Source organism: Bombyx mori, chromosome 1 (assembly GCF_030269925.1).
Source record: "Bombyx mori chromosome 1, ASM3026992v2".
Classification (NCBI taxonomy): domain Eukaryota; kingdom Metazoa; phylum Arthropoda; class Insecta; order Lepidoptera; family Bombycidae; genus Bombyx; species Bombyx mori.
In genome coordinates, this window is record NC_085107.1 from 18781411 (window position 1) to 18803102 (window position 21692).

General features: G+C 38.1%; 2 protein-coding genes across 9 annotated transcripts in view; both read left to right on the forward strand.

Moving 5' to 3' along the window:
- LOC101745029 (potassium voltage-gated channel protein Shaker) overlaps positions 1-21692 on the forward strand; it is a 527752-nt gene that overhangs the window by 103092 nt on the left and 402968 nt on the right. For 4 of the 6 annotated variants that reach the window (XM_062670799.1, XM_062670788.1, XM_012689351.4 and 1 more), the window contains exon 1: positions 6571-7269. The exons of the other annotated variants lie outside the window; for them this stretch is intronic. In XM_062670799.1, the coding sequence (XP_062526783.1) occupies positions 7073-7269 (197 nt within the window). In that variant the 5' untranslated portion in view covers positions 6571-7072. Of the gene's footprint in view, positions 1-6570; positions 7270-21692 lie in introns of those variants that run through there. 6 annotated transcript variants of the gene reach the window in all.
- LOC119628845 (uncharacterized) lies at positions 10686-21312 on the forward strand. 3 transcript variants are annotated; one of them, XM_038012655.2, is made up of 2 exons: positions 10686-13101; positions 21155-21312. In XM_038012655.2, the coding sequence occupies exons 1-2, from the start codon at positions 11673-11675 to the stop codon at positions 21187-21189; spliced, it is 1464 nt and encodes a 487-aa protein (XP_037868583.1). In that variant the 5' UTR covers positions 10686-11672; the 3' UTR covers positions 21190-21312. The 3 variants fall into 3 exon arrangements, with proteins under 3 accessions (XP_037868583.1, XP_037868562.1, XP_037868563.1); XM_038012634.2 differs by lacking the exon at positions 21155-21312 and having other exon boundaries at positions 10733-11126; positions 11649-17180; XM_038012635.2 differs by lacking the exon at positions 21155-21312 and having other exon boundaries at positions 10733-11094; positions 11649-17180.

Below are 21692 nucleotides of genomic sequence, written 5' to 3' on the forward strand. Positions count from 1 at the left end.
AGAACAAAAGAATGGGAAAATTTTGTCTAGACACTACTCTCATGGTTGGAAATAACCACAGAGAAAAATAAAGATGAGATTCCATAAAAAGGTAAGTAATTTAAAAGTGTATAATTGAAATAAATAAAAAATTGTGTTAAGTAGAAGTCGAAAAAGAAAAAAAAAAAAAAAAAACTACCTACTACTTCAATTTTAATTTTCAATGGTAATGTAGTAAATTCTCATAAAATTTTTGCATTAAAACATAAAGTGTCGTTATATATATTTATTTAATGTATCACTATTGTTACTGGTTTTCGCTGATTCCTTGAAATGAGCTTAATTGTGGATACGCCCCCCAGATCCCACCTTGTTTCAGATGCAGTTCATTCTATTGCGCAGACGTGTCGCATATTCTTGCTACACCGCTCCACACGTTCATGGAATTAAAAAGGGAACACACCATAGTTAGAAACGACGAGCCACATTGTCAACACATAGCATACAGGTGAGTTCTAGTGACCTATTTTTTATTGTTTACAGTCCTGAACGGCAATAAGTGACCAATTACTTAAATTCTGAGTATCGTAAATAAACAAAATGCTTTTATAGCTGTCATTATGTATGTTTTTGTAAGCTGCTCACAAATACTAATTCTATTCATTTAAATTTTACTTCAATAAATTCCTGTATTAAAGTGTAATAGTTGACTAAAAATCGTGTAGAAGCTCCAAGCCTAAGACGTTTTGAGTGAATTCATTAGACAATATAATTAGCGTCATTTTTTAAGAGCTTATAGAAAGAAAAATACAGCACTAATTGATTGCATTTGTGGTTTAGTCTATCTAATAACTTTGAATTCAACTAATCCCTTAATCATCAATAATGGATTGGATCGGAAAAAGGTAAATGCCAGGCAATTCATTAACACTCTGTCGGTTCAGACGTAGCTACAAATTGCGGCAATTCCTTGAATTTTAAATAGGTCTCATGAAACCGGGTCAGAGGAGCTACTAATGTAATTGAACGATTGAAATCCCCTGTCACACAGATGTGAGCTTACGTAAAATGCATAGCTCATCGTTTCTGAAACATTTCTAAAAAAACAGACCAATCACTCTTCACTCTTTTAGATATGTTAAGGCAGTACAATTGATGTTTCAACTTCTTTAATCTTTTACTACTATACTAAGCTTTTCAATTATTCATTTAATAAATTAATGTGAATTATCAAGGTTTTCAATTGTGGTCTGGGTATTCGACAATAAAAAAATATTGGTGTATTGTACTGATATATAACAATTATGCATTGAATATTTGCAGTATCAGAATAGTTGCATATACTTTTTGAAACAACCTTTATTTTAAATCGGTGAGCTATGCAGGGGCGCTCTAGTTTGAGAGCCGCCGATATGACAGCGCTATCGTAATCGAGAGGGCTCTGTAGGCATGGGAAAAATACGGTTTATACAAAATACTATATACAATATTATTTTACTGAAAAATAACGTTAATGTAATAATGATAATGATATGTTCGTGATCTATTACCAAACAATTTATTGTTATGGTAATACTAATGAACTTTAATTGGATGACTGGAAAAGCTTGATTTTGGTTTTTTTCAACAAAAATCTGTTTGTTTAGATTATTAATTGTTAAAACATTTTCAAACAAAACATTACGTTGATAAAACGCGAGTGGTTTTAATTTTGTATCATCAAAGAAAATTTGTTTATTATGAACAAAAAACTTTTTTAAATTATAGGGATTCAGATATGATTAAACACATACTACGCTGCTCACTCGCGTTTCATTTTGCATATGACATGACTTCGCATGACTTAAATGGGAATATATTTTCGAGGCTCATGGGTATCAGCAACACTAGATGATATCACCGCTTAGATCCCTTCAAGTCTCGTTTGAAGGAAGACATGATATCGACGCATCGTAGATAAGCCATTACACATTATTTTTAATTGATGTATTTAATTTATTTTGTATATGCAAGTTAAATTAATTTGATTTAACTCTTTTCAGGTGCTCAGCAAAAATGTCTGTGCTCGCGTGTATTTTGCTAATATTCCTGATAATAAGAATAATATATCGATTCATCTCCAGGAGATGTAGAAGGCTCCGGCGTAGACATCGAAGAAACATTAGATGGTTTAAACGATTTTTAAATAGATTCATCTATATGTAAAGTATCCTTGTGCCATATATTATTAATGTATGCGTATTCACACACTTATGGGATTACAAGATCAAATTCCCGCGAGATAGTAGTCGATGAATTAACAGCTTCTTCTAGCATGGAACCGTTCGCTTTTAGTGGTAGTATCAATAAAATCTATGTTAAATAAATCCGTTTTTTATTTAATGAACCTTATCGGAAAATATTGTTTAATTGTTCGTAAAATCAACTCTGTTGTTCGTGTCCACTTGATCAATATTAAAACATTCAATTAAAAAAAATAAACATTAGCTTGTTATTTGCGAATTTAATTTTTTTGTGCTTTTGTAATTTTAAAGTGAAACAGTACGAGTGATTGATTTATCGTTACTAAAGTAAAATTTTATTATCGGTTGACGGCTAACGTCGTTCTACTCTATATTTATATCCATTTTTCGTTCTTAGCTTTATATGAGAAATGGAGCTTACACTAATGTGTTAAACACACACACACACGATTAAGTGGTCACCAGAATCAACAGTCAGCATTGCCACCGTCCTCCTTTGAATATGAAGTTGAAGTCTCATTTACATTTTTTTTCCTACCTATGCCGACAGCCTTGAGAGGCTATATCAGCTAACACTAGCCCTAGCAGGAGCAGTGCTTCACAGAATTCACCCCCGGATCGGAAATGCGACCCACTGAGAAGATCCGCCGAGAAACTCAGAGGGCTGTGTCTATGGGTTAATTTACTCGCATCCCGCGTGTATCCCATCCGCCGCATTGCCCGATACACAAGTACACCAGGCTGCCTTGCCTATTACGTCACAACGATTTTCGTATTCAGTAGCAGAGCAGCTCACAACATTGATCTTGACCGGCACCGCGAGACAGGCTCAATTGAATTAGGATAATGGTCCTTGTATCTTTCATGTTAGAGTGGTGCCTACCCTATTTCCCAACAATACAGTCTTAAATACCGCACCAGCTTCAAAACTGGAACAGTTATTATGATAGAAGTTCTATCATAATTAAAATGTTCCAATTGGGTGGGATGATAGAATAACTACCCACTAAATCCAATTAAAGGTACCTTTAATTTGGATGTTCGACAAACTGTAATCGCGGTGTTGGATTCGCTTCGAACTCAGAACGTCATCTGTACACTTCTATTCGTTTCCACGATAATTGTTATACAGCATCCATGGACCAATGTACCTTTCTGTACCCATCATGAGTTCGGAACGTCCATGCTTCAGAATTGAATTCGACTCCTGTAAGTTCAACGGTTGCCTACGTTTTAAAATTATATTTAAAAAATAATTGTGTTTATAATGTATCACATACATCGAAGTTATGGCTTTAATTTTTTTCTAGAATCGGAGACGGCACTGTACTGCATTGTTATTAATGAAATGCACCAATAACGGCGCAATGCACATCGTTTTCCTGCAAAAACGGCTACTGACTGACTGACCTATAAAGATTAAATTGCTTAATTCACAAGAAAAAAAAAATCTTATTTTGTGCTTATTTTTTTTTATTCTTGGATTAAAAATCAAAGAAGAGGTAATCTAATTAAAAACCTTAAAACAGACAATAAAACGAAAATTGTGTTCTTACTTTATACGTTTAACGCTAAGTTACGTTATTAAATTGTGCTAAATACTCAAGCAATTTGATCAAGGCGAGTTCCGACGTGTTGTTGTCTGCCGAGTTAATTATAGCATAAGTGACAGTGTGAAACCTCTTTATAAAGGCACTCGGTAAGGTTAATTTACCTTACTTAATTGAGCTGTAAAACGTAACGCGAGCTCTGAACACCCACGAGGGTTTGTTTACGAGAGATTATTGATAATGTTTGAAGGGTTTCGAAGTACGATGAGACCTATTGGGATATTTTCGGTGCAATATGTGAGCGGTAAAGGCCGCATTCTCAAGGCCGTAGATGGCTCGAAGTGGATTTTTTCTTTAGATTTCTTTATTGATAGTGGCCAGGATGCCTTTCCGGTTTTATAGGGATGAATGAGTGAGCACGAGTACATTCAATAGGGGTAGATTTTCGCTAACAACCGCCACAACGCGTGTCTGAAGCAAGTCTTTCTGCTCAAGAGCGTTAATTCTCCGGTGTATACTATCAGATCGGAATCACAAATATTTTGTCTTATTAGCTCGGAGGATCTCATATTAGTGTATCCAGCTGATCAGAAAGAGAAACAGGTACGTGACCCTCGCCTTCCTTAGTTTCTGCTGTTGCATTCCATTAGCCCATATAGCAGCAGTAGGTTCTTAATGGTGTTCTCCCCCCAAAATAATTCGGTGTATATGTTAGTTGTATAAACTTTCACGAATAGGCAAAGGATCTCTGAGTTTCTACTTTACGAAGGATCTCGATATCATACACTATGAGACTATGAAGTCTCGAAACAAAAAGTTTTTATTTATTTTTAAAGTTCACTTTATGAGTTAAAGTGATCTATAACCAATTTTCTGTTTAGATGAATGGACGAGCTCACGGCTTAACTTATGTTAAGTGGTTACCGCAGCCCATAGACATTTAAAACGTAAATGCCACCTCGAGATATGAGTTCTAAGGTCTAAAGTATTGTAGAACGGCTGCCCCATCCCTCAAACCGAAACGCAATACTGCTCCGGTAGAAATAGGCAGGGTAGTGGTACCTACCACCTACCTACCACCAGCAAGGATTTTTGATATTTTGTACTAAGAAGTATATTATGTATTATCATATTATTTTTTTAAATTCATCCCAATGTTCAGTTGTGGTGGCCACAATCCAGTCAAATATTTTTCGAAGCAATCTCGCAAGCGCTCGGTCTTAAATCATATCGATACACCTGGAACGAGACATATAAGTTTTATCGAGATCGGATATTCTCCGGAGATTGCTCGCGTCCATACTCGGAAAATTAGTAGTAGACTGAATCATATTGTTTTTTGTAGGTTTTTCGTAGTAAAAATGTGTTTAAAACAACTCAAAGTGAAAAAGTGACGTTACAATCAAATATCGTTCAATATTTTATATTAAAGACGTATTAAATGATATTTTCATTCATTCATTAACAATATCATTAAAAAAGAACTAGATTTTCCAAAGTTTTTTACTGGTAGTAGGACGTCTTGTGAGTCCGCACGGGTGGGTTATTATTGTCCGGTTGCCTTCTTAAATATCATACCGATGTCAAGAAAAGGCTTAAACTGTAAGCTATAAGCAATCAGATTTTACTGGTGCGTAGGGCGTGTTGTGAGTCCGCACGGGTAGGTACCACCACCCTGCCTATTTCTGCCGTGAAGCAGTAGGTAATGCGTTTCGGTTTGAAGGGTGGCAAGCCGTTTTTCTGTAAAAGCTGAGACCTTACCACTCATATCTCAAGGTGGGTGGCAGCATTTACGTTATAGGTGTCTATGGGCTCCGGTAACCATTTAACACCAGGTAGGCCGTGAGCTCGTCCACCCATCTATACAATAAATAAAAAGATAAGCCACCTAGTATGATGAATACATTTTGGAAAAATATAAAATTGTTATTAAAAATATAACAACTTTCTAATGCTCTTCTTACACAATACAGTTATTATTTAGACTCAGACGAGTCATCTACTGCAATAAAAAAATAAAATCTATTTATTTTTATCAATGCTGCCAATTAGTATAATAATATGTTAGTGTTCTATGTGTATTAAAATCGATCTATTTATTACCAAGTGTGCACACGACGTAACCGGCATAATCCAGTTTCACACCATCCAAATGGCGCACTATATGTAAATAAACAGAACATCCTCATTCGTCACGTTGCACACGATTATCCCTAATGTATGTTATAACTCAGAAGCACTGACATGTGATGTGAAAAATGAAAATGTCTTCTCTTATTTTGTGTACGAACATGAAATGTCTAAATCAAGAAACTGTTTACTTTTAAAATAGATACACAAATGTCTAAAGAACCGCTCGTGGCGTACCGGAAAACCGCTGCCCAGAACGTTCAAAAGATTTAGAAGACCACTTAACCGACGCCCATAAAACACTGACACAGGCCGCATTGTCTATGACGCGCTTCCAACACTTTTTATCGCTCACAAGACGCGATAATTTAAAACTAACATTTTAATACCTATAAATGTTACGCAGTGCGTCCGAAAGCAGCCGCACGTCTGGCCGCCATAAACTAACCCGTTGAGAACGATCGCCCTGACCTTGGCTAGATCCGAACCCGCCACCTAACTTACACGAGCCCGTTTACATATGCAATTTTATCGGTACGTATTCATTAAGGATGTACAATGTGTAATTTCGGTAGGACAATAGCGACAGGTAGGCTCGGGTGGGGCGGGCGGCGGAGCGCGGGGCGGCCGGTGCGGCGAGCGAAGGCTCCGCGACACTCGCGCGTTCGACGCCGTCGCGCACCAACGTCTGCGCGTCCGGTACGAATACGTTACGTAACGGCACCGACTCCGGCATCTGTTGAGTCCAGCCAGCTCGCGGCACGCTTGCACCGCTGACCATCCCGCGCACCGTCATGCCGCCCGCCGCGACGCCGCCCACGGATGCCGTCGCCATGGCTACCGTGCAACACCCAAGCGGCAACACGTAACATGCACTCCGAAACCATCGACTGCCGACACATTCCTGCCAAATTATATAAGTTTAGATAATAAGTAGATTAAAACATCGACGCTTCACGCTTGTGATGTACGAGGACCGCGCGCGACCTCAGCTCAGATCACAGTCCATCGCTTTGCGAACGCTTTAGCCGTCGTTTCTTTCGTATTTTTGAAAAGTTCCGACCGTATCAGATCCGAGAGGACGTCCTAACTCCTGCCGGGTGCTCGATATCCAAGATTCGCGACAACATCAGCTCGTGGGTGCTGTGGTGGCGTCAACGCCATCTTCGGATGGGCGCACCGCAGACACCAAAGCCTATAGAAGAAGATGAGTGCGTGCCGCGCGTGGCCGTAGTCGAGGCAATCCGGGAAGCGCAACAAGAGCGCAAGCTGGAGCGACGTCGAGCCGCGGCGGGCCCGAGGCGACGAGGCCTCGAGAATGAGCTCGAGGGCGAGAGGCGTCGTCCTAGACGCAAGCCCAGGAAGAGGTGAGTTTCCACTCATTCCGCGGCCCACCCTTCGGTAGATCATCCCCGATCCTGCGGAAAGAATGGAAAGCAGTCGAAGTAGCCGCAAACACGTCATTTCGGATCCTCCCGATCCACTAACGGTGCTTTTAGGTACCTCAAGCACCGGTCATCGTTCTCGTCGAACTCGTCGCTAGCGACGAAGGGCTCGACGAGTAAATTAACCCTCAGACACAGCCCACTGAGTTTCTCGCCGGATCTTCTCGGTGGGTCGCGTGTCCGATCCGGTGGTAGATTCTACAAAGCACGGCTCTTGCTAGGGTTCGTATTAGCAACGTCATCAGGTTTGAGCCCCGTGAGCTCACCTACTAGTTAAGGCGATGCTGATATAGCCCTCAAGCTTAGGTAGGAAAAAAGTGGTAGATCTTCGACTGGCCAGTAACCTTTTCATCGCCTATGTAGATCACGAACAGTCTTGATAACTGTATTCCGTGCTACGTTTTGTTCTCTCGCTCTATTTTTGTGGTATTTATGATTATTTACTGCGCACTGTTACCGTCATAATCACCTGTTGACGTGCGCCAGATGGTTTTCGTTACTTACTACTACTATCAGAAACGTATACATAGCGTTATATACTATTTTTCTGGAACACGTACTATTATACATAAATCAAAGATGCAAAAATGAGTGTTTCTATTTTCAAAATAGATTTCATTAGGAGAGCACACTTCGTATTCTCGTTTTTAAATTAGCTGTCAACGAGGTCCGCTCTAGGAAGCCTTCAACAATTTTAACGAATATTTAATTGAAATAGACTGCGTCAAAAGTTTCTCGAATGCTTGGAAACTTTCGAGATTCAGACGACGTCTTCGATCGGCTATCGTTCAAGATACTTGAAATGTATGTGCAAAATTTCATTCAGCCGCTGTAAATATTTCAGATATGTATAAACAGTTTTTATAATACCTCTCTGATACACTGTATTTTTTCATAATTGATACAAAAACAAACATATTTTCTTTGTAACGATAGATACCGATCTACGGTGTAGTCCTCACCATCAATCATTGTTTCTTATATTAAAATATGTATTGATTGCAATACTGATATTGGGAAGTCGCTCGGGTATTTATCCAAAACACTCATGCGCTTAGGTTTAAAAAAAGTGGTACGTTGATCTCTCGTCTACTGTAATAACGGCACCAGTATATAATGTGTTATACGTTATACAAGAATAGAATATCATCGGGCTTTTAATTTGAAAGACCATCCTGTGTTGAAACACACCCTTTTTCCAATACCGATTAATTATATTTATCGGTAAATTTAGATCAGATTCGCCGTGAGCTCGTCTGATCCTGTATGCAGAACAAAATACTTTTTCTCCTACCTACGCCGAAAGTTCGGTTTTCCTCCCGCTGTACAGGACAAAATATGGAAGGACAAAAATATCTCTATGAACACCAAGAGCAACCTAGTCCGCACACTAGTGTTTTCAATATTTATATACGGAGCAGAGACATGGACTATAAAGAAAGCTGACCGCAATCGGATTGATGCCTTCGAAATGTGGTGCTGGAGGAGGATGTTGGGTATTCCCTGGACCGCACGCCGCACCAATTTATCCATCCTAGCTCAGTTGAAGATCCGGACCAGACTCTCCACCATTTGTATGCGAAGGATTCTTGAATACTTTGGCCACATCGCAAGGAAAGACAGTGACAACTTAGAGAAATTGATGGTCACTGGAAAGGTCGAGGGCAAGCGACTAAGAGGCAGGAACCCGACCCGTTGGACGGACCAGATTCGTGCAGCCCTGGATACCACAGTGCACGATGCTCTGCACTCAGCTGCAGATAGGAACAGATGGCGGTGCACTATAAAAAACAATCTGTTTCAAGGCCATGACCACGACCCTCAGTAATGAGGAAACCGACGCAAGGAGGAGGAGTACAGGGAAGAAAGTCTAACTTTTCCTCGCGCTGTACAGGGAAGAAAGTGTAACTTTTCCTTTTTCAGACAGTTCTTATTCAATTAGTAGTAGTTTATTTAAAAATTAAAAAACAGTTAAATTGTTTTTTTATGAGTAAGGGGGTGCTCCGCCCCCCTACCCCCACCCGGGCTTCGCCCCTGGACCCCAGCTGGGTACTCCACGAACTTTCGGTCTGGTAGGAGAAAAAATAGTATGTGCACCGCGGGAAAAAAGTAGGACATCTCATCCTTTTCTCCCTTGGTGCACAATGTTCTACACTAAAGCTGGCCACCAAAAGTCACTGGGTATCAAGTTTGGTCAATTAAAATTTATAGTACCGATAGCATAATTACATGACGGTAAATTTTATCTGAACCGTATAAAAAGAAAACGAACGAAATCAATCTTTAGTAGACGTAGAAGAAAGCCAAGTTTTCTAGGACCGCTAAGCTTATCGCTTAATAAGGCCAAATAATACAAGGGCATTCATCAAAAAGCGTCTTCCTCGCTCTAGACCAATTTGCTAGCCAATTCGGAGTTGCGGTCTCCGTGACATTGAACTGAATTCGTACGGGTGTCAACCTTGAGAAACGTTTGCAAGTAAAATGTGCCGCAATTAAAGATCGATCCTGTGCTCGCACCTTAACTATTATAAGTTACTATAAAAAGTGATCCATTATTTGGCGGCGTCGATAAAAATCTATATATTAATACGTGAAGCAAAAACTTTGTATCCCTTTTTACGAAAATTGCGCGGACGGAGGAGTATGAAATTTTCCACACTTATAGAGAATATAGAGAAGAAGTGCACAATGCTAATATTTTTTTTTAAATAATGCATAAAAAGTACATTAAATTAATAAAGAAAACATTACACACACTACATACCATGTATTTGACGCACACACGCATGCATACTATATAATGTCAAACTTTTGTTCTTGACGTCTGTTGTCAAATTGAGAATAGAATATGGTTTGTCTTCGTTAATGTTTTTTATAGTGTAGTCTTGGCGAAATTTGTGATTATAGAAGTATAAAATACAATCATAATAGTGTACAAACTTACAATTTCAATTACTTATAGTTGAATTTCGACTACTGCGGGACCTCTAGTAAAAATAAAAACGCAATCGCACTCAGAATCTTCAAGTGTCAACTAGAGCTTCCGAACGTCAAATGTGCTTTAATAAATGTAACTAGTGGCCCCGCAGTAGTCGAGATTCGACTATAATTAATTAAAATTATAAGTTTAAAGATTATTATGGTTCTATTGTCAAACACTATTATATTTCGATAATGTAATCACAGTATTCGCCAAAACTGCACTATAGATCAATAATATTAAAGACAAACAATATTAATCAATTTTTAATTCGACCACAGACTTTAAACAATAACAAAAGTTTCCCAATTGACAGTAAACAAAGAGTATATTTTTATGTATGTGTTAAGGATTCAAATCTTCGCGCCACCGCTCCATATCATTATGGCGTCTCATCGGCGTCTACTCTCTGTAATCTATGCCCACTATTGCGCACACGCCATATATTGCAATTTTGTAAAAGTCTTTTGAATGCATTTTTTACTATTTAAAATAAAGTACACGTTATAAGTCGAAATTATCGTCATTTAATTTAAAATCCATACCTGGCCCCTACATGGTCCTGGATCGAGCCGGATGGATATACTTACCAGCTCATACTTTGTTGAAAAAGAAGATTACATACAATACTGAAGCCGTGGAGTGCAAATTTAATGGAACGGGATTGCACGCCATCGAAGAGTGGTCGAGAGTTCAAAGTTCAAGTGTGGAAATCCTTTGTTAAATGATTATTTTGTATAATTTGAACCCAACACTCAATTAATCAGGTATTTTAGGCTTATTTCGACGTAATGGTAAGGTTAGTAAACCAATTCTTTGTTTAGTGAAACAGATAAGTTCGTCAGATAAGTTCAGTGAAACAGATAAGTACCAATGTCATCGATTGCTTTAATGTTAGATAAACCCAGGTTAGTTAGTTAAATATTTTATGCGTATTTGTTTGTTCTATTATTTAAATAAGAAACGAACTTGTTTAACTAACATCAATTTTGACCGATTTATCATTAGTTTTGTAACATTTTGCATCGACTTAAATTTATTGATAAAATCTTATGTACCCACATTGTTCTGTCTCAAAATGGTAATTTAATCCTTTATTGTTAATAACGTGTACAATTTATAATTTAATCACAAAATTCATTATTATTTACATGTTAATTTGTCATTATTTTACTGAGCTTCTCGTTTAACAACTGTTTAACATTGTGTGATTATTATCAGGTATTTGATGTTAAGTAATTTCATCATTAGTTGTTTCTATGTATTTTATGTAATTGATAAAAGTACTTAAGTAAACATATACTACCTGTATTGATTCTAGACCGATCATACCTGTCTCCCAAAAATGACTGAGCAAAAGGAACTAATAAAGAAACGTAGCAGCATCAAAGGTCGATTAACAGCGTTCGCGAGTCATCTGAAAACAATAGATGAATCAACGATCACTGCCACAGAGGTCAGGGAGTTACAATTGCGCATTGGTAAGATCGAAGCTTTATATCACTTATACGATGAGGTACAGTTGAAAATAGAGTGCAGCTCTGATAACATGGATATACAAATGGCTGAAAGAACAGAGTTTGAAACTCAGTATTATAAAACATGCGCTCATGCACATGAAATTCTAAATACCTACCAAAGGCTACATGAGAAGATTGAAAACGCATCGAATGCTTCACATTCACGCGCTAATCATAGACTTGTTAAGTTACCTACCATCCAGCTGCCCAAATTTGGAGGTTCATATGATGGATGGTTGGAGTTTCACGACACATTCTCAAGTTTAATTCACAACAATGATGATATCGATGAAGTAAATAAATTTCATTACTTGAGGGCGTCGTTAGAGGGTTCGGCTGCTGTAGTTATTCAATCTGTTGATTTTTCCGCAACCAATTATTTAGTGGCATGGAAGCTCTTATGTGAACGGTTTGACAACAAACGTTTATTAATACAAAATCATGTCGCTGCTTTATTTAACATCGACCCGATCACAAAGGAGTCATCTGTCAATTTGAAACGTTTGATAGATCAAATCAATAAGAACTTGCGCGCACTTGAGTCGTTAGGAGAACCAGTAACGCATTGGGACACACTTTTAATTCACATCGTCACACAAAAATTAGATGCAAAAACTTACCGTGAGTGGGAAGAGTACAAGGGTAATTTAGGAAAAGGTAAAGATAAAACTATTAAATTTGATTCCTTTTTAGAATTTTTGCATAATCGAGCTGATTTAATTGAGACCATTGAAATGTCACAAAATGCTCAAAAAACTGGTAGTAGTAAATGTGCAACAAAAATTAAGACTATGGTTTCTGTTCAAGGTGGTTCTTATAATATCAATAATCCTTCGACCACTACTAAGAACTATAAAAATCATTCGCCAATGAAACCATGCCCTAACTGTAATGGTGAACATTATTTAAATAATTGTCCGAACTTTCTCGCATTGAGTAGTGAAGCACGGTACAAGTTGTTACCCAATTATAAGATATGTTTTAATTGTTTTCGTAGTGGACACTATGCGAACTCGTGTAAGAAGTCAGGGTGTAAGGTTTGCAAACGTAAACACCACACACTCATACACGTAAACGAGTTTGGCGTGAGACAGTCGACAGCATCGGTGTCAGCTGATTGTGATAACGGCAACAATGCTAGTGAGTCGAGTCAATCAATCAAGTCTCAGCCTTCTGTGGTTCCGAGCAGTTCTCACAATCCGAGCGTCGTACTTTCGGGAACCGTGATGACCACTAATGAGAATTCAGGTCAAGGTCAGTGTGATGTTCTATTATCTACTGCGTTAGTGAAATTATATGACAGCAATAACCGTGAGGTCATCGCCCGTGCGATACTCGACAGCGGTAGCACTTCGTGTCTCATGACTGAGGATTTGTATAAACAATTAAATTTACCAGTTAATTGCATAAATAAGTCTGTCATAGGCATAAATAATATAACATCACATATTAGTCAGATGTGTCGCGTACAAGTCAAATCTTTAAATGAGAATTTTTCAACTTGTCTAAGTTGTTTCATCCTGCCGTCCATCACTGATAACGTTCCTGGATGTCGGATAGATGTTAGAAGTTTAAGGGTTCCTTCAGATATTTGCCTAGCGGATCCCAAGTACTACTTACCTTCTGCCATCAATCTTATTATTGGTGCTGATGTTTTCTGGGACATTTTGGGTTCTCAAAGAATTAAATTAGGGAATGGCAAGCCGATTCTTTATGAGACTAGACTTGGTTGGATAGTCTCTGGTCCAGTAACCAGCGGCCATACATCGACTTGGCCATGTAAAATTAAATGCAATTTCACTCAAGTTGATTCCATGACTTCTTATAATTTTAATGATGACATCCAAAACCAACTCATGCGTTTTTGGCAGCTTGAAGAAGTCTGTCCTCAGTCAAATCATTATTTCCCTGAAGAGAAGTTATGTGAAGAACATTTTGTTAAAAATACAACTCGCCTCGCAGACGGACGGTTTTGCGTAAGAATCCCATTGAAACAAGCGCCTGACGTTTTGGGAAGTTCTTATCAGCGAGCTAAACATTGCTTATTATCTTTGGAGCGTCGACTCAAAGGTGATGATTCATTTAGTAAAATGTACAAGGAATTTATGCGCGAGTATAAAAATCTTGGTCACATGTCAGAGTGCAAACCGAATATTGAGTTGCCTCATTACTTCATTCCACGTCATGGTGTCCTTCGTGAATGTAGTACGACCACTAAGTTGCGCGTCGTATTTAATGCGAGCAGCCCTACTTCCTCAAGGGTTTCATTTAACGACATTCAAATGATAGGACCCACGGTGCAAGACGATCTTCTGTCAATTCTTTTACGTTTTCGGCAGCACAAGTATGTTCTTGTAGCTGACGTGGAGAAAATGTATAGGCAGATCGTCGTGCATGAAGCGGACAGACCGTTACAACAGATTATTTGGCGCGAAAACGAGTCAGATTCACTCAAAGCATATGCTTTAAACAGAGTCAGTTATGGGACTGCTAGCGCACCCTATCTCGCTAGTAGATGTTTGAAACAAATAGGTATAGAATGTAAGGACCCCACGATAGCGGACATCATTATCCATGATTTTTATGTCGACGATTTGTTGACTGGAAGTGACTCCATCAGCGAAGCATTGCGCATCCGTGAGCAAGTTTCTGCTGAATTAGCATCAGCTTGCATGCCCTTGAGAAAATGGAAGTCCAATGAACCTCAACTGTTATCACAAGCCAGTCATCAACCATCCCTTGAATTAAAACTCGGAGATGCTGAACCTAATAAGACTCTTGGCCTCGGATGGGATTCAGAGTCAGACCAATTTCATTTTCCTGTCAATCCTGTCATTGTTAAGGGAAAAACAAAGCGTGACATCCTCTCTGTCATAGCTCAAATATTTGACCCACTTGGGATCTTATCACCTTTCATCATTTCGATGAAATTAATTTTACAAAGGTTGTGGCTTCAACGCTTATCTTGGGATGAGGAGTTGCCTTCAGAGATATACCAGGCGTGGATCGAAACTGTCCACAGCCTGCCTCATTTGAGCAGCTTGCGCATACCGCGACGTGTCATTTGTGATTCTCACTCCCAGTTGGAGTTACACATTTTTACTGACGCGTCTGAGCGTGCATATGGTGCTTGTGTTTATGTGCGTAGTATTGACTACGACGATGCAGTCTCAGTTCAGCTACTTACCGCTAAGAGCCGGGTTGCTCCCATAAAGCCAACGACTATACCCCGACTAGAACTCTGCGGCGCGTTGATTGGTGCTCGAATTTATGAGAAATGTGTAACTGCATTGCGTGCTAAAATCAACCGCGTTATATTTTGGTCAGATTCTACCATTGTTTTAGGCTGGCTAAAAATGTTGCCATCTAAATTACAGCCATTCGTGCGTAATCGTATTGCAGAGATTTTAGATAAAACTGGAAGCTGCACTTGGAGACATGTCCCGACTGATGAGAATACCGCTGATTTGACATCGCGTGGTGTCAGTATTAATTCTCTTCAGTTTCACAAGTTATGGTGGCATGGTCCAGATTATTTAAAACGTAGTGACTCGCATTGGCCCTCTAACCCATGTGCCACTGACAAGTTACCTGAGATTAGAAACGAAGTTTCATTACTAACATTATCCAACGCCCCTCGCGAACTCATAGATTTTAGTCGCTTTTCAAGGTTTTCAAGGCTTTTGCGCACCGTTGCGTACGTGTTGCGATTTATAAACAATTTAAAAAAAGGGTCAAAACGTAATGATAAATATTTAAGTGCTGACGAATTGCAGAATGCTAAGGTTTTGATTATGAGACATTCGCAAATGAAATCGTTCCCTGAGTATGATTTATTGATTAGAAAACACAAAATCCCTAATAAAAGCCCGCTGATTAAATTTAACGTTTATTTAGATAAAGATAACTTAATTCGCGTCGGAGGTCGATTGGATAATTCAAATTTTCCATTTGAGAAAAAACACCCTATCGTATTACAGTCCACACATCATGTCACTAAGTTATTGTTTGAGTTTGAACACAGAAGATTAATGCATGCAGGCCCTCAACTCCTGTTAGCCACAATTAGAGAAAACTACTGGCCTATAGGCGGTCGTAATTTAGCGAAAAAATGTTACCGTCAGTGTGTGCGTTGCAATCGTATGAAAGGAAAGTCATTCGCTCCGTTAATGGGCAACTTACCGCAGCAGAGACTCGAACCTGGAGGTTACGCATTTGAAAGTGCAGCAGGCGTGGACTATGCCGGTCCCGTTTCCTGCGCTAGTCGTACTGGTCGCGGTTGTAGACTCATCAAGTCGTACATTGCTATTTTTGTGTGCTTCACTACTAAGGCAGTTCATTTAGAGTTGGTGGGTAACTTAACGAGCAATAACTATCTATTAGCGTTACGGAGATTTATATCGCGTAGAGGAAAGCCTAGAGACATATTTTCAGACAACGGTACCTCATTCGTTGGCGCATATAATGACCTATCAAAATTTCTCAAGGCCAATTGTGATTCCTTGGCCGCTGATTCGGCACAGGATAACATCAATTTTCATTTTATTCCCGCGTACAGCCCTAATTTCGGAGGTCTTTGGGAGGCAGGTGTTAAGTCAACTAAGCATCATTTAAATAGAGTGCTGGGAAATTGTAACCTAACCTTTGAGGAGCTCACCACAGCATTGGTTCAGATTGAGGCGATCCTTAACTCTCGACCACTAACTCCTTTGTCATCAGACCCAGAAGACTTAACGCCGCTCACGCCAGGTCATTTCCTTATCGGCCGGCCTCTCACTTCCCTGCCCGAAAGGAACTTTCAAGAACACCCTATTACCAGACTCACACGTTATCAGAGGATTGAGCAGATACGCCAGCATTTTTGGACTCGATGGTGTAAGGAATACGTGGCCCAACTCCAGCAGCGTATAAAATGGCGATCATGTCAGTATTCCTTGAAAATTGGCACCCTAGTCCTTTTGAAGGAAGAAAACCTTCCACCCATGAAGTGGAAATTGGGACGCATTGTCGAGGTATATCCTGGTACTGACCAGATAACCAGAGTGGCTGATATTAAAACCAGAAATGGCGTTGTTCGAAGATCCTTTAGCAACATTGTTCCATTGCTGCCTGAAGATGACGTCTCCAGTTGAAAGTCGAGCTTTCAACGCGTGGGGGCATGTTAAGGATTCAAATCTTCGCGCCACCGCTCCATATCATTATGGCGTCTCATCGGCGTCTACTCTCTGTAATCTATGCCCACTATTGCGCACACGCCATATATTGCAATTTTGTAAAAGTCTTTTGAATGCATTTTTTACTATTTAAAATAAAGTACACGTTATAAGTCGAAATTATCGTCATTTAATTTAAAATCCATACCTGGCCCCTACATATGTGTTGTGTCAAACACATGGTAGTGTGTTTAATGTTTTCTTTATTGATTTAAAGTATCTTTTATGCATTATTTAAAAAAAAAATTAGCATTGTGCACTCCTTCTCTATATTCTCTATAAGCGTGAGAAATTTCATACTCCTCCGTTCGCGCAATTTTCGTAAAAAGGGGTACAAAGTTTTTGGTTCACGTATTAATATATAGATAAACGAATATCATTTATCGCAACACAATCAAAATTCACATTTCAATGCCCAACAAAATTATTAATTTCAGCTAAAACTTTCTAGAACTCAGGAAAAGAAAATAATACAAAAAAATCGGGCATGCTGACTTCTTTATCGACTTTAATAACACTAAAATGCAATCGTACCTTACTGACGCAACCTTACTCACGCAACCATACTCTTACTATTAATAAGTACCCTTTTATGTACATTCTTCGAGCAATATACGAATGGTCAAATATTTGATTGAAGATATGGAATAGGAAATATAGTTGAATTATAGCAATATCCAATTGTTTTTGAATTCTGGTGATATCTACGTAAAATCTTGACGTGATTTTTTGCTGATGTTAGTCGAGTTTCATAGATTTGAGTTGAATGTTTTAAGTGTATGTAAATAATTAACATCTAACTTTTTGAACTCAGAAGTAATAGAAATTAATAGGAATATTGAAGCAATCTTGCATGCCATACGATTAGTTTAATTAAAAAAAACGTTAGTGGAGCAATCGACAGTTGAAAACAATTAAAAGTTGCTTGAGGTCTGAAATGTGTAAATATTGTACAGTAATTTGATGGCAGATGTAGGCAACTGGAGGAACATGTTGTTTTAATGAAATGAAACAAATTAATCTGCATAGCTATTAAATATAGACAAAATAACATTTATAGTAAGCTAGCAACCCGCCCTCGGTTCGCTTCGGAAACATTAAATTTGATTATTGTTAGCTGAGTCCCGCGATGTGACCCGCGGTTATTGTCGTACCGCGGGTGACGCCGCGAGGCAAAGCTAACCTAAAAAAAAGTAGCTTAAGTTACTCCTTATATCATTAGCTACTTATCAGTGAAAGTCCCGTCAAAATCGGTCCAGCCATTCCAGAGATTAGCCGGAACAAACAGACAGACAGACAGACAGACGAAAATTGTAAAAAATGTTATTTTGGTGTATGTACCGTATAAAATAATATATTCATATGCACGTAGTAAAAAGCGGTTATTTCAATGCTACAAATAGAGACTCCAATTTTATTTATATGTATAGATAACACGATAGGTGCAGTACGTACCATAAGTGTGTAAGTTTGACCACATAGACCAGACTGAGGGTAATGAATGAAACTCAGAGCGTCCGTGGATTAATAGGCAAGATGTCAAGCGGTTAGCCGTTGTTTAAACCCGAAGCAGTTGCCAATTTAGTTACTGAGTTAAACTGGAGAATTTTTTTATAGAAGCAAAATGCGGTAAGCCGGAGCAAAATACATTTACCTTGAACAAGCGTGCAAGCTTTAATACGGGCTTTTATTTTTATGCTCACCCTTTTGATACATAGATATTTTTGCAATACCTCACACCTTGACCCATTAAATACGAGTTTTATGACTGCATTCTTTACCAATAGTGGAAAGCGTGTGGGTTATGCTACAAAAGAGCCAATTTTAATTATTTAATTCAATAAAAATAAAATACGATTAAAACGTATATATCGAGGGGTGAAAGGTTTATTTGGATTAAGCAACATTTTGGCAATTTTACAGGAGAGCCATTAAAACTTTAAATTTGAAAAATATATCATAACAAAAAAACTTCTTCTTCAGCTATTTCAATGTAGTTAATTTAAATAAAATCCAATTAAAAACATCAAACAACAACAATATATATAAATGAATTGCTGTTCGTTAGTCTAGCTAAAACTCGAGAACGGCTGGACCGATTTGGCTAATTTTAGTCTTGAATTATTTGTGGAAGTCTAGAGAAGGCTTAAAAGGTAGATAAATATGAAAATATGCGGAATTAAATAAAAATAACAATTCTGTTTTTCTCTTGATGTGTACCCCGTTGGACGGATTCCTTTTGTTTGTTTTAAGTTTATTTTATACAAAAGATTAGGTATTTTATTTATAGATTGAGGCACTACAAAGTCTGCCGGGTCAACTAGTACCTAATAAATATTACCTAATAATAATACTTAATACCAAATAATACCTAATAACAAATAAAACGGATCTTTAATTACCAAAATAAACATAACCAAAATATCGCTTAAACCAAATAGCGTATCACCGCTCGATATGTGTGTCAAGCTGAAATACGTTATCTCTGTCATTGGTTCCAAAAAAACCACAGCCCTGAGAAGAACCAGCGTAAGTCTCGTGGATGCGGAATCATGTACCGGATCTGATACTCGTCCATACCAACGCCAATGTTCGACATTGTATTCGTTATGTTTGATACTTGAATTTTGATCGCCGAACAATCGATGTTCGAGAATCATCTCTAAACGAAGAGGAAAAATAACAAAAAAATACAGTGTACCAAAAAACAAATGTGTCTTCTGGTTCAATAGGAAGGATGGCCGATGTTATTGTAACTTCAACCTCATTTATGTACGTACATATGTATATTGTCATAATAATAATAAGTTCCGGTAACCGTTCAATACTGTTGTTGTGACCACAGGCCAAACTACGTCAGCTTAAAGCACGGTACCCACATAAACCGCAAAAATAGCGTTAAACACATTTTAAATTTGATTTAATTATTAGCCGAACGAAATTTAGTCAGTTTCGCCTACGACGACTGATATTACCAGTTTTATATTTATTCTATAAATATTTACGTTCACGTTTGAGAAATATTTTTTTGGATCGGGAGTTTAAAATTATCATAATATTAAGAATCAAACCTATTAAATAGCTCCGTCGTTGCGTTTCTAAGCAAGCTCCTATTCAATGTCGAGAAATAATCTGCTTAAAAGAGTAAAACAGTAGCTATGACACACGCTGATTTCGCCGTAGCAATCCATAGGATGCTGGAGTAGTAATCACGAGTGTCAGCTTTCGCTGTTTTTGACGTGAGAACGTCTTATAATTCGATGGAGCCGGCTGCACGCACGAAAAAACATGACTCATGCGGCGGTATCTCGCTCTGAGGCGTTCCATTTAAGGCTTGAAGTGCAAGCAAGAGCTCGCAACGAGCGACAAAGAGGCACAATCGGCCTCCACGTTCGGCAGCGTTCGACGTCTGTCTCTCCCTACTTGAGCGAGCGATGCATCCGCATGGACAGCTGCTATACAATAATACATTTACATGTTTTCGTCAAGTATGAAGTTCAGTGAAAAGTGAATGTAGTGTCAATTGTTTATAGCAACGATAATTGCGATAATTGAAAAATGAAACCATTCAATCAGTATTTTCTTATGACGTTGTCACGTTCAACTATCGTCAGTAAACCGACTTTACAGACAACCGATTTTTTTAATCGCCTTCAAAAAAAGGAGGTGGTTCTAAACTCGACTGCGTTTTTTTGTAAGTCACCTCCGAACTTTTATCAAACTGAACCCATTTTGATAAATAAATTTAAATTTGGAAGCTGGTGTTTCTCAAAGTTTAAATTTTTTCAAGACCCTACCGCTAGTATTGGAGATATTCTTAGTTGTGCATCATATTTAACGACTATATTGATGATGTTCTCATCTATTTTATTGAGGTCAGGTTTCTTTTTTATTAAGGCTGTGTACTATTAATGGTGAGTGGTGTTTGATTTGTTTGACCATAAAACTATCCACGTGTTAGGGATTAGGATGTACCTTCAGCCCCATCGATCAGACTGGAATTACTTTAGCATTGAAGAAAATAATGGAACTGTTTTTATAGCTGCGATTGATCTATGGTAGTCAAACATATTAAATATTGTTTTTTGTTTCAGGTAAGAGCAATTATTTTGCTTTATGTCTACGGTAAGCCAATAAAGTTAACAACTTTTATTGTACTAGAATAATCAACTGATCAAATGCTTAAGGTAAAGTGGAAAAGTTTGTTAGAACATTCTTAAAGTTTTTTGAAAATAAAAAACACTGAATCTTATCTCATGTTTTATAACATTTTCACGAATCTTAAAGCCTTGTATATAACTGGATTCAATAACATAATCGCAGACTCGTACTCATATAATCAAAGCGTAAAGGAAAACATTAATTTTTTATTCACAATTCCAGTAATGTCGATGGAGAACTTTGTTTTGATTTCCGTGTCCCCAGCGTTGTTCGGTATCATGGCAACCGTTTTCATTACATTATTTGTTAGAGCACTTAAAGCTCGTTTTCTATCAACTAGTATATTATTACGTGGTTACAACATAGCTTTAGACCGTGTAAAATCACCCACTTTTAGATATCAGGTTAGGTTTTATTGTACCACATAGCTATTACACAGACAATTTGGTGGCCTTCACAATAGAATTACTG